The sequence below is a fragment of the Coenobita brevimanus genome, chromosome 77 (assembly GCF_032717465.1).
Source record: "Coenobita brevimanus isolate Jiangsu-jjx chromosome 77, ASM3271746v2, whole genome shotgun sequence".
NCBI lineage: Eukaryota > Metazoa > Arthropoda > Malacostraca > Decapoda > Coenobitidae > Coenobita > Coenobita brevimanus.
In genome coordinates, this window is record NC_137030.1 from 31,200,916 (window position 1) to 31,215,200 (window position 14,285).

Genomic DNA, 14,285 nt, shown 5'->3' on the forward strand with positions numbered 1-14,285 from the left:
AGAGGATTGGAAGTCAGGTATAATTATTCCCCAATACAAAGGAAAAGGGGAAAAAGAAATGTGTTTTAATCATAGGGGCATTTGCCTTCTTAATGTGATAGGAAAATTATATGGTATGATACTTATTGACTTAGTTAGGGAAATAACAGAGGAATTAGTTGGAGACGAACAGGGAGGTTTTAGGAAGGTAAGAGGTTGTGTAAATCAGATATTTATTCTCGGATCTTTAGTGGAAAAGTTTCTAGAGAAGGGAAAGAGGTTGTATGCGGCCTTCATGGCTTTCGAGAAAGCATATGACTGGATGGATAGACAAGGATTGTGGAAAGTATTAAGAATATATGGAGTAGATGGGAAGTTGTTGAAGGCCTGAAGAGTATGTATGAGGGTGCTAAGGTTGCAGTGTGTGTGGATAGTGAACTGAGTGAATTTTTCTATTTGAAAGTTGGGTTGAAACAAGGATGTGTCATGTCTCCATGGTTGTTCAGTCTGAATATGGATGGGGTTAAAGATACAAGGTAGGGCAGTGGATGTTGGAGCAGCCCTAGTGAGAGAGGGCTGTGTGTGGAAACTCCCTGTATTGTTGTTTGCAGATGATATTGTGTTAAGTGATGATGGAAGGGGACCTGCAAGGCTTGGTGGATGAGTTTGGGAGAGTGTGTAAGAAATGGAATCTAAAGGTGAATGTAGGGAAGAGTAAAGTTATGGTCTTCGAGAGAAGTGAAGTCAGTGAATATACAGTGAAGTTGGATGAGGAGGAAATGGAAAATGTGAGTGCATTTAAGTACTTTGGTAGTGTGATGAGTAAGGGATGGAAGTTTAGAGGGTGAAGTGCTTGAAAGGGTACAACAGGGAGGAAAGGTTGCTGGTTCCTTGAAAGCATTGATAAGAAACAGGGAAGTGAGAATGGGAGTGAAAATGCTACTACTTGACAGTATTATGATACCAGCTCTTACGTATGGAAGTGAAGCTTGGACCTTGTTGGAGGGACAGAAGTCAAGAAGAACATGTGGAGTTGCATGGAGAGACAGACTGACAAACGAGGAAGTGACAGAGCATTGTGGTGTGGATGTGGATGTAATAGGAAGCATCAGGAGAAACACATTGAGGTGGTTTAGCCATGTGGAGAGGATGAAGAGCCTGACGAGAGTGTATGTGAGTGAGGTGGAGGAGAGGAGAGGGAGGGGGAGGCCAAGAATGAGGTGGGGGGATGGAGTGGAGAGGTACATGAGAGAGGGGGGTGTGAGCTGGGAGCAGGGCAATGAAATGGCGGGGGACAGGGCGACATGGATGCGATTTGTTTGTGGCCACCCCTTACGGGATTAAGCATCTGGTAGTAGGTAGGTAGTGTGTTTGTAAACGTATGCATGTGAGGCAGAGTCAGGATTCCAGGGGCTTGAATGGTGAGGGAATGAGTATGTGTCCCATTTCACTGGATATAACCTTTCTTTTTTTTAAAACCCTAACTCACCCCACCTCTGACTGAGAAAGAGAGCCAGGATAATGGTGTATGTATGTATGTGTTTATGTATAACTATGTATATATGAGTGTGTATGTATGTATATGTGTATCCAGGTTTGTGTGTGTGTATGTGTGTGTGTGTGTGTGTGTAGGTATATATGTATATATGTATGTGTGTGTGTCAGTATGTATGTGTTTATGTATGTATGTATGTATGTATGTTATTTCATTTACTCAATCTTTCTGGTGCAATAACAACAACAACAACACAGCACAACAACAATAACTACACCACCACCATCACCACCACGCCACATCATACCACACCACACCACACCACACCACCACAACTCATTCTTTCTAATAGCACTTAATTCTCAGTCATCTTTTCCTTCATTCTACATTCATTCAACATTATATTCATTCCACATTCATACCACATTCAGTATTAGTATTCTTGAAGCCTCTCTTCCTTCTTCCACAAAAAATCACACCTTTTAGCCTGCCTTTCATTCTATTTTTTCCTTATATTCATTACGCTTTCATTCATTTTACATTCATTATTAACACTCATGCTTCCCCTCATTCTTCTTCCATATATGTCATTTAGCCTGCCTTTCATTCTGTGTTCATTCTCTCTCTCTCTCTCTCTCTCTCTCTTTCTCTCAAATATTAGTGCTTCAATGGTCACAGCTTTTCTGAATCGTCTTCTCATATCACGCATCCAGCCTTTTAAATGCAATGTGTCCAGGCATCTCTCAAAATGAACACATCTTGAATTTGGCTACCATTTTGTGTATTTTTTCTTGGAGGGAGCAATCATGTGGGCTTCTGGTCTTTGATTCCTTCTTCCTTGCTTTAAAAAGAAAAAATCTGGCTTATCACAATCACCCCTTTTCCCTCCAGCTCTGTAATGCATGAGTCAACTGATATTCTAAGTCCTTCATACATACAATGGGTCAACCCTGGAACTGTCATCCTCAGTCTGTATGTCCCTCTGCCTGTGACCTCCCTTCAGGCTTTTAAATGCAACATGTCCAGATATCTTGAAATATCTGGATTGGAAATTTGGCTGTGTTCTCTCTCTCATTTTTTTTTTTTTTTTTTTTTTACAAATTTCCATGCACTGGCCTTTGGTTCATTCTTTGTCTTAAAAGAAAATGAAGGATAGGTGCAAGGCCATCATTCTGACTGGGGCATTCTAACCACTATACATCTAGGCACCCTTCCTTACACAATATAGATTTTGACACATACAGAAGACCCTGTGTACTCATATACCATATATATATTCTGTTGATGCTAGCTTGGCCTAAAATTACCATCTTAATGTCTTTAATGCCAAGTTGTAACACATTTATGTTAGTCATGAAGAAGTTCAATAGAAGGAATGTAGATCTGTAATATTGCCTCATTCTACAATCAGGCTATGTGAAATGAAATGCAGAAGCACAAAAGTCTTGGCCAAATTATGGTGAAAAGAGTATAGATTACAAGATCTCTATAATCTGTATTTGTGTTGGTTGATATTAGTTGCACATGCAATACTCAGTACTCACTACCCAAGCCCTGTAGCCTATGTACACAGAGCAAAAAAACTATCGTTACAGGGGGGTCCGATGTGTTTCATACTGAACAACCTGGCTGTCTCACTAGGGTTGGTAAGCCTGACAGTGGGTGAGTTGCCAAATAGGACGAGGTAGAAATATGCATGGGAGAAGCAATGGATATAGCTTATAATAAATATGCAACAAACACACGCAGGGATACCAATGGAGGAGGCTTTCATCAAAAACCTTCATTCGTGTGTCATTTTATATCGCGCAGAAGGTGTAACGAGTTTTTTTTTTGTGTGTGTACATTGCCAGCATGGGGAAAAGTTAATTCTGGCTGTCACATCCACTGACACACACACACACACACACACACACACACACACACACACACACACACACACACACACACACACACACACACACACACACACACACACACACACCCAACACAGCATTACACTTTCAGATATATTACTCCTCATACAAACATCCCTATTCCATTTATACTTTGCAAGCATGAGAATAATTTGCTTCTGGTTCTCTCTCTCCCCGCTATGATAAAGTGTGATTCTGTAGTCATAATGGTACATGGACTTCCCACATTAATCTTTCCCTGTATGTACTTTGCCAGCATGGGAGAGGTTAATTTTGGCTGTCACTTTCCCAGCTATGATAAAGTGTAGGTCTGTATGCATTATGATGTATGGACTTCCCATGGTAATCCTTCCATGTATGTACTTGGCCAGCATGGGAAAGGATTGTTTCTGGCCATCACTCTCCTGACACACACACACACACATATCCAACAAGCATCACTTTCACAGATTTTCTTAACCCATTTAATACTTTGCCAGCATGAGGAAGGATCATTTCTGGCCATCACTTACCTCCTGATACACACACACACACACACACACACAATATAGCAATTCCACTGTCACAAGCATCATTTTCATACATACACCTCCTACCCATTCATACTTGGCCAGCTTGTGCTTTGTCAGGTAATTTTGCTGTTGCTTTCCTTTCATGGATAAGAGCCGGCATTCTCGTCAGTTAAGGAAGCTCCCTAACACCTCTTACTAGGTGATTTATTTTTCTGACTACTCCTTACTGTCCTCTTCTGTGTCATTTAAATCATTCCAGTACTACCATACTCTGCATAAATAGCATATCATAAGCAACGTTGGGTCTGGTTAGTACTTGGATGGGTGACCGCCTGGGAACACCAGATGCTGTTGGCATCCCTACGTCAAGTGGGGTTGGTGGAGGATTAGTGCCCCTCCCTGTAAAACAATTAACTCTAAGCCCTTGGCCACCCCATTTGGGATACATGGCGTCTGGCAATGGATGGATGGATGGAGTTCCCTAACACCTCTTCTTAGGTGATTTTTTTTTGCTGACTACTCCTTATGTCCTCTTCTCTGTCATTTATATTAGTTCCACCATACTCTGCATAAATAACTTACATATTGATATTCACCATCCATAGCCAAAAATAAATTACAAAGGAAGAGGTGTTAGGGAGCTTCCATAACCTGCAAGAACAGACCAAGTATGATCCTGTATGCATAATGGTATACAAACTAGCCACATATACTCAGATGTACACTCTCCATTATTTATTTCATCATCAGGGAATATGTGCATTTTATATATATACTGTATATATATATATATATATATATATATATATATATATATATATATATATATGTGTGTGTGTGTGTGTGTTGTATATTGTTGTATTACAGTAAACCCTCAATATAACATTAGACGTACCTCAAAAGATTGGATGTCAGATTTAACGGACACTACGAAGGCCAGTGGACTTCTGTTGGCTATAACAAACAGAGTCCATTAAATGAGGTGCAGTGGGTGGCTATACATGTGTTTCCTACCCATTTTACTTCAACCTGGCCCAAAATTGCCCTCCCACCATCAAGATTCCTGTACTAATCATGAAGAAGTGCTGTAACATTGTCTGTTAAATGGGGCACAGTGGGTGACAGTACATGTGTTTCCTACCCCTTTTTTTTACTCCAACCTGGCCTGAAATTGCCCTCTCTTCATCATGATTGCCGAGTTATAATATTGTACTAGTCATGAAGAAGTGCTGTAACAATGTTAAATGGGGTACAATGGGTGGCAATACAGTAAATAATGTTTCCTACCCCTTTTTACTCCAACCTGGCCTGAAATTACCCTCTCCTCATCTTGATTGCTGAGTTGTAATAACAGACTATAGTAATACTGTACTAGTCATGAAGAAGTGTTATGACAAGGATGTGAAATTAGCTGCAGAAGGTGAAATTATGGGCCAGGTTAGTGTAAAATGGGTATAGTTTACATTTTTAATACTAGAATTTGCTGTTGTACTCAATTATTTTTAAACGTTCTTGAAATCCCACCTCGTGGGGATCATCGGATATAATGGACTATCAGCTTTTTTGGATCTGGTTTCCCTTCAGTTAGTCCATTATAGCCAGGGTCTACTGGATAATAAATCAGGCTTTGGTATATATGTTGCATAGATCCAGTTGTAATGCTGTTGTAACTGCCACCACATGGTTTTATTTAGCTTTGGAAATATGGGTGTCAGTGGGATATATACTGTACCTATTGTTAATTTATGATAATCTAATCTTATCTAATCTAAAATTGGTGCCATGTTTCCTTTTAAGGAATCTCTGTATTGGTGATGGCCATAGTACAGCTGATATTATCTATGTGCAGGAAACTAAACCAAGTGTCAAAACTAGCCAAGTACTTCACAACAGTTGCTGGAATCTATTTGGAAAAAAGAAATTTGAGAAATGTAATAAGATTTGTAATAATGTGAGTCTCAGCTTGTACATTGACTTTGTGTACAGTGACTCAGGAGGAGGATCAGTGAGTGGCTGTACTTGTGGCTGAATGTTTCCTGCCTGAGAGTGATAATTGTGTGGCAAGTTACCAAGCCACATATCACTTTCATGCTAGTACCTCCCAGGGTCCATGGTTCCAACCCTTCTACTACCTAATAATAGTTAATCTGGCCTTGGCTTGTGTAAATACGCTGTGTAGACCCAGTTGTAATTTTAATGTAAAGTAATTGTCACTAGACAGTTTAAATCAACTATAATTTGGTCGATCACAGTTTATCTTCATGTATTGTACACCCGCACAAACAGTATTCGGCACTCTTACAGCACATATCATTCTGAAACATGGATGAAGCATTGTGATATATGGGGCGTCCAGCAAGTATAAGTGCAAGTGTTATCATTGGTAATTATTAGAACTCAAGATTGCAAAAAGATTCACTTACGGCTGGTATATGTTTTGAGATACCACATTTATAGACTCGCGTGTCTGCAGAAGTTGCTCATTTTCACAACCATCGTACCCAAAGGGGCCTAAAAAATTTTGTGTGGGTGTACCTGCCAGCAGATTATTTTATTTACTGGAAGGAATATATATGGGTTTGAATAGGTATACGACTATATTTTGTGTATATCAGTATAGCCTAAAATTATATATATTTAGGGATAGCTTGGCATTTGTCTTATATAGGTCTCTCTGAAACTCACTTCCTCATATTAGTTTCCCCCAAATTTCAACCTACAGCTTTTCAAATCCAACTATTACAGATTTTTTATGAATGGGGATGCTTGTAATAGGGTGTATGGATTTTTTTATATTTGTTTTTCCTTCCTCTGTTCACATTATGTAGAGAGAGGGAGAGAGAGATTCAAGGGTATTTAAAAAGATAATTGTATTCTATAAATGAATTGTTTTTTTATTTTTTTATTATTATTATTATTTTTTTAATGTGAAATGAGCTGGGGGAGGGCAGTGAAATGGTGTTGGACAGGGCAACATGGGGGCAATTTGTTTGTGGCCACCCCTTGTGGGATTAAGGCATCTGGCAATAGATAATAAGACAGATATTATGGGCACTGAATATTGTTTTGTTTTAAGACCCATCCACACACTCACTGGATACCTGTCAGTGTGAAGCATGATGGTAGAAGACACTATTATTTTACCAGACAGAACTACACACTGTAATTTCACCAGAACTATATGCTGTAATTTCACCTGAACTATATGCTGTAATTTCACCAGACAGAACTGTATGCTGTAATTTCACCAGACAGAACTGTATGCTGTAATTTCACCAGAACTATATGCTGTAATTTCTCCAGACAGAACTATATGCTGTAATTTCACCAGACAGAACTGTATGCTGTAATTTCACTGGAGCTATATAGGCTGTAATTTCACCAGACAGAACTGTATACTGTAATTTCACCAGACAGAACTGTCTACTGTAATTTCACCAGGCAGAACAATTCACTGTATTTCACCAGGCATAAATTCAGTAAATGTACTGAATTCCCTACATTCACTGAATGTAGGGAAGAGTAAAGTTATGGTCTTTGAGAGAAGTGAAGTCATCAAATGTACAGTGAGGTTAGACGAGGAGGAAATGGAAAATGTGAGTGGATTTAAGTACTTGGATAGTGTGATGAGTAAGGATGGAAGTTTAGAGGGTGAAGTGCTTGAAAGGGTACAACAAGGAAGAAAGGTTACTGGTTCTTTGAAAGCAGTGATAAGAAACACGGAAGTGAACTTGGACGTAAAAAAGTCGCTGCGTGACAGTATTGTGATACCAACTCTAACGTATGGAAGTGAAGCTTGGACCTTGTTGGAAGGACACAAGTCAAGAGTGAGAGCAGTGGAAATGAGTTATTTGAGAGGAGCATGTGGAGCTACATGGAGTGACATACTGACAAATGAGGAAGCGAAGGAGTGTTGTGGTGTGGATGTGATAGGGAATGTTAGGAGAAACACATTGAGGTGGTTTGGCCTTTTGGAGAGGATGGAGAGTGAGAGACTGATGAGGAGAGTGCATGTGAGTGAGGTGGAGGGGGGAAAAGGGAAGGGGAGGCCATTGAAGAGATGGAGGGAGGGAGTGGAGAGGTATATGAGAGAGGGGTGTCTGGGGGGAGGACAGTGAAATGGCAGGGGACAGGGTGACGGAGGCAATTTGTTTGTGGCCACCCCTTATGGGAGTAAGGTGGTGTGAAGTAGGAGTGTGTGTGTCCTTGGTTACCAGTATGACTACTGGCCATCAACTGAGCTGGAAGGGCTTGTGGATCTTGGTTATAGGGTAGGAATGAGTCTCCTTGGTTATTAGTCAAATAATGGTTATTAGTCAAATTAACCCTCCCGTCTGAGTACACTTGGCCATCAACTGAGCTGAAAGGGGTTATGGATAGGAATGAGTCTCCTTTGTTACTAGTCAGATCAACACTCCAAAATGACTACACTTGGCCATCAACTGAGATGAAAGAGGTTGTGAATAAGAATGAGTCTCCTTGGTTACTAGTCAAAATTCCAACAAACACTATAGAAGCATTGTATTCGTAGCCTGGATGGGGCTTTGGGTCATCATATCACAGGTGCCCAGTGAATATGTGAATGGGAGATTTTATGTACAGTATATAAGGAAGAACAAGGTGATGTTGATGATGATGATGATGATGATGAGGAGGAGGAGGAGGACAATGATGATGATGATGATGATGATGATGATGATGATGAGGAGGAGGAGGACGACGACGATGATGATGATGATGATGATGATAGTGATGATGATGATGATTGTGGTGGTGGTGATGATCATTGTTAATTTAAAATATTCTGTCACTTTACTCCATGCTTACTGTAGGTGTTAAGTATCATGATGGTAATGATGTTGATGATGACAGTGATGATGACAGTGATGATGATATGATGATGATGGTGGTATTGGTGATGATGATGATGATGAAACAGTATACTCTGGTCATTATAAATTTTGTCCAAGTTCCTTGGCTGGAAATATTGGGTGAGAAATCCTTGGCTGTCAGTTTTAGAATGAGAAAAGGGTGTGTTGTTCCTTGGCTGGAAATTTTAGGATAGGAAGAGTATGTGTGGTTCTTTGGCAGGCAATTTTAGGGTGAGAAAAGTGTGTGTGCTTCCTTGGCAGGCAGTTTTAGAATAGGGGAAGTGTGTATGATTCCTTGGCTGGCAATTGTTCCATATCATATTGTTTATAAAGGCTCTACCATCCATATATAACACTCTCTTCCACTCTGCATAGTGATTTTTCATGTGTTTGGAGACATCTAATTATTATCAGTGTCTGTCCTGCATCATTTATCTATTTCCTACTCCCAGTACCACACTCCCACCCATGCCAGCAGACTGAGCCATTCCCACAACACAGTATAACACCAGATAAGTTTTTAGTGAAGTGCTGTATAACCCACTCAGCCGAGGGATATCTTTTTCATATTTTTTGGCCTTTTTTCCACTCACTCAATGTAGTGCTGCTGTTGGGTGTTTGCCCTTTCCTCTCCTCCATCCTTCTTTCCTTCCATCCTCTTCTGTCTTCCATTACTTCATTCTTTCCTTGTCTTTCTGCCTACAGGTGACTTTACACTCCCTCTTCTGTCTTTCATTCCTTCATTCTTTTCCCTTCCTTCTGCCTGTGGGTGACTCTACACTGAGTGACAAGCCAAATGGTTTCCTGTACACCAGGAAACCATTTACTACACTGGGTGGTAACCATATAACCTAATTTTGGAGCCTGGTGGTTTAGTGAGTAACTATTGCACTCCAATTGGATTGAGCCGGTGAAGGGTTATATCCAAGGGATGGTTGGAGTTGATTGCTCATGTAATGCCACTCAGGGATGAGTGAGGCTGGTCACTCTCATCTTAAATGTCGGGACCAGCTGCTTAGCCCCAGGCTGCTATGCTCCTCATGGGGTAATGTAGGATTGGATGATGGATGGATGGATTTTTTTTTTTTTTTTTTTTAGCTTATAATAGACATTTTTTTTTAAACAGGAAAGGTTAGATATAGCCTTCATTAACCCATAGAATTTAGGGGTATCTTTTTAAAGTTAATTCTTCACAGCTTTATGTAAGTGAGGTTTGGTAAGGGTAAGCTGAATTAGGTGAGGGTAGGTTAGTCAGTCCGATGTGGTTAGGTTGATGTACATTAGGGTTGGTTAGGTTGATCTGAATTAGGGTTAGGTGAGGTTAATCAGACGTGGATGTGGTTTTGCCAGGTTTGTAAGATAAGGTTAGATTAGTGTATGAGATTTGGTCATAGCCAGTCCCAGTCTGTTCATGGTAACGTCAAACTATTTTTTATTTATTTATTCATTTATTTTTAGTATTGTTATTTTTGTAGTATTTTAAAAATCTGTGAGTGAATGAGATGGGCTGCAGGCTAAAGCTGCCCTTTTCCCAGAGTCTATCATCCTCTTTTTGTGTGATAGGGAGTGAGTCGAAGGATTTTCATACAATCAAGTAGTGCTGGCGCTGTATCACTGCCACTGTGTAGGTCCCTCTCCATCATCACAGTGCTTTCTATAGTGAAGTACTGTACAAAAGTGTTAGGTTTGGTCCATGTTAGTATATTTTAGCCTTTACAAAGCAGTAGAGTGTATGTGAGTCAAGTAGAGGGGGGGTGGGGAGAGGGAAGGGGAGGCCAAGGATGAGGTAGAGGGATGGAGTGGAGAGGTGTATAAGAGAGGGGGATGTGAGCTGGGAGAAGGGCAGTCAAATGGCAGGGGACAGGATGACATGGAGGCAATTTGTTTGTGGCCACCCCTTACAAGATTAAGGCATCTGCCAAGAGATAGATAGATAGACAAAGCAGTACTGTATTGAAATCATACACAAGTAAGTTAGGTTTGATGCATTTTATTTATACTGTATTAGCTTTTGCTGTGGTGCTGTCCCACAAATACATTACAGTATATACACTGTAAAGGGATATGGTGCCTCTATGTGGCAGACCGTGCCTCACCAGGGTTGAACCAGGGTGCTTCCCACGATGAGGTGCAGGGAAAAATGCGAGGGTTTGGCTCTGGGGTGGACACCACAGTTGCTCCACCCCAGGTGCATAGCACTGCCATGTCTAGGCATTTAGTCAACACATTTTTTGATGTAATGGAGAGCATTGTTAGTGAAGGTGTTATTGGTGATAATCTTTTCCATGATAAGGGGGAAGAGGTTGGGAGTTCAGGCATGTTCCTATAACAGGCCAGCTCCACTGCATGGTTATGGTGCAACCACATGAAGGCATCCCTTTCTGGCTTCTCACTAAGCCTCCTCAAACAAAGTTGTGTAAAAGCATTGTTAATGAAATATTCATTCATTCATTCATTGCCAGACGCTATGTATCCCACACGGGGTGGCCAAGGGCTTAGAGTTAATTGTTTTACAGGGAGGGGCACTAATCCTCCACCAACCCCACTTGACACGTAGGGATGCCAACAGCATCTTGTGTTCCCAGGCGGTCACCCATCCATGTACTAACCAGACCCAACGTTGCTTAACTTTGCTGATCGGACGGGAAGCGGTGTACTCAACGTGGTATTAGAAATAATTAGTAACTCCACAATGAGATCATAGCTAAATAATAATTACCATATGATAGCCACAACGAAATTAAATGAGCATCATTATAAAATTGTATTGCAATAATTAGTGATAATATTAGTGTTGTATGTTGTAGCATATCACAGTCCCCTCCTGTGGTATCAATATTGAATTCAGTATGGTAATAACACATTTTGCACAGGGATGTCTATTTTATTTTGTTATGGCTGTTGCTACTGACTGCATTTGAATGTAAACCCAGTGGACTTCATGGTGAAATTCCCCATCTTGCACTGTTCACTGTCTTCATTTTGAGGAAATAATGAGGGAGTTGAAGGACGTTTGTATAATTAGGCAGTGAAGCTGCCTGTTTATATCAGTGCCACCACCTGAAGGCATCATTTTCCAGTATCATTAGTTATCATGACATTTGACTGACAGTTATTTACATCTCCAGTAACATTAGTTATATAAGCTTAGATTTTATATGAAGAAAAAGAAGGCAGATCAAAAGCTGGAAGTGTGTAAAAAAAAACATTCCAAGGACTATTTTTAAACTTAAGATCTGTTCATTGTGAGAAGCCAGGACACATTGCATTTAAAAAGCCTGGAGGCGATAGGCAGAGGGAAATGCATAGTGAGAAAGTATCAGAGTTGACCTGTTACATACAAAACAAAACTGAGAATATTGGTTAACTATTGCATTAGAGAGTTGCAGAGAAAACAGGTAGATTAGTGTAGATTAGATGAAGCAAGGTTAGGTTAGATGGTTGAACTGTTAGAGTAGGTTAGATTAGGTTAAGCAGTGTTGGATTGGTAGGTTAAGTCAAGGAAAGTTAGATTAGGTTATGTTAATTGTAATTGATAAGGTATCTTGTTTGTTTGTTGGAGTCAAGTTAGGTCCATTCTACTTTAGTATTTCTACCTCCAAACAATCTTAGTGTAGTGGAGACACCTCTTAGTTGTTATTGTTGTTGTTGCTAGGCAAACCATTGACAACAGGTAAGCAGTTCTGTGGGGCTGTCCTCTAAGTACAGTACAGTACATACACCTTGTAGGGATCCAGTGTACCCTTGTGGTAGACAGCACCTCACCAGGTATGGATCAGGGTCCTCTCCATGGTGAGGTGCAGGGAAATATGTGAAGGTTTGGCTCCTGAATGGACACCAGCTGCTGCACCCAGAGTACCCATCACCCCCACATATAGGCTCCATGTCAGCCCCACACACCACTAAGTAAAAGGATTAGTAATGATTGTATTTAACTCCATTACTACAAGAAGTCTGTGTCTGCTAATAAGTTTATCATTGAGTCCTTTCTTGCCCCATCAAGATCTTGGCTATTCAGTCCACATTTAACCTATTATAACCAGTGATCCTAAAAAAAGATAATGAATCCAGCTGGCAATTTCCAAAAGCTGATGAAAGGAGGGCACCCCAGATTTTGACATGCGAGTTCTGTGAGCATAAGACAGTAGGTGTAGGTTGCTATGTTGTGTACCCTTCCAGGAAAATGCCAAACCCATCAACCCTGGCCATTTATATGTTATAGTGAGTGACTAATCTTTTCCCCTTAGTAACATTATGTGAACATTATACCCTATCCATCCCATGGTTGCAACTTTAATTGGCCAAATCCAGTTTTGTTTTGTTTCATTTATAAAGGCTTCTACATGATTGACAGGTCTCCATGCAGCTTGACCTCTAGCAGCCTCTCTGTTCTGTCCCTTAACCCTGAGGTCACACTGTATGACCTCAGCCTAAGTCAGTTAGTGCACATTAACCCACTAAACCACTAGGCATCCTTTGTTGGCTATACAGTAATATAGACTGAATTCAGGCATATAAAACCATGAGGCATTATCCTAAGTAAAATACAGCAGACATTACACTCAAAAGAGGGATTATTAAGTGTAATATAATGCATGTAATAATGTACCACAGTCCCCCCCTGTGGTATTGATAGGTTTAAATGATACTTGTCTCCCAAATGTCTTACTGCATTTTGTTGTGGGTAACACCAAGGAGATTTATTTGCCATGAAAGATACCCTAAACCAATTAGTGTGGTGATACTGATTTTGTTGCCATCACCTGAATTAGTTCCATTTTATGCAGATGCCTTGAGGTGAGGAGCTTGTTAATGGGCAGTGTTTTCAGCTGGTTATTGCTCTCCAGCATCAACCTATAATTCAATTCAGTACTGTACAGACACACTGTGGCCAACAGGTTATGAATGGCCAATGGTTCTGGCTGGCTAGAACAGCCATCACATGAAGGCTCTGTATGACCTGCCTCATTGTTTCTCCCTCCAAATAATTAATTCAGCTTTGTAGAATCAGCTTGTGGTGAAGGGGTTGCCAATTGCCTGTGGACAGTTATTCAGTATTGCATTTTTATCATTTATAAAGGCTCCAACATGCTTGCATGCATCAGCCTTCGTCACCTAATGATGCTTCTGCACACTGCTCGATCTCTGGCAGCCTTCCTATTCAGTCCCTTGTTTTAATGATACAAGGTACAGTACCCATTAAGTTGTTTAATTTGCTCAGGATAATTATAACAACTTATGCTCTCATATTACCCCCTTTGGAGTATAAGGCCCACACCTAGGCTGTTGTAATCCACAACATTTAAGGGTAGGGCACCAGCCTGTTTCTGTGATTACATTTTACTGGATCTCTAGACCCTTTCAGAGCATAAGGGTATGAAGGTAGATGACCAGCTACTTCCCTTGGTGGCATTACATGAGCTTTAATCCACCAGTGCCATGTTACCAGGTTTGAAGTGTAGGGGCCCATGGCTAGGCTACCATAGTCCAGAACATTTAAGGATAGCAGACT

General features: G+C 40.5%; 1 protein-coding gene and 1 pseudogene across 1 annotated transcript in view; one reads left to right on the forward strand and one right to left on the reverse strand.

The window, feature by feature from the left end:
* LOC145408524 (cytochrome P450 9e2-like) overlaps positions 1-11,102 on the forward strand; it is a 47,274-nt gene extending 36,172 nt beyond the window's left edge. Inside the window, exon 7 of the mRNA XM_080279255.1 lies at positions 10,858-11,102. Coding sequence (XP_080135381.1) covers positions 10,858-11,102 — 245 coding nt within the window. The remainder of the gene's footprint in view (positions 1-10,857) is intronic.
* Positions 11,103-11,333: 231 nt separating this feature from the next.
* On the reverse strand, positions 11,334-11,452 carry LOC145408585 (5S ribosomal RNA; annotated as a pseudogene).
* Positions 11,453-14,285: the final 2,833 nt, after the last annotated feature.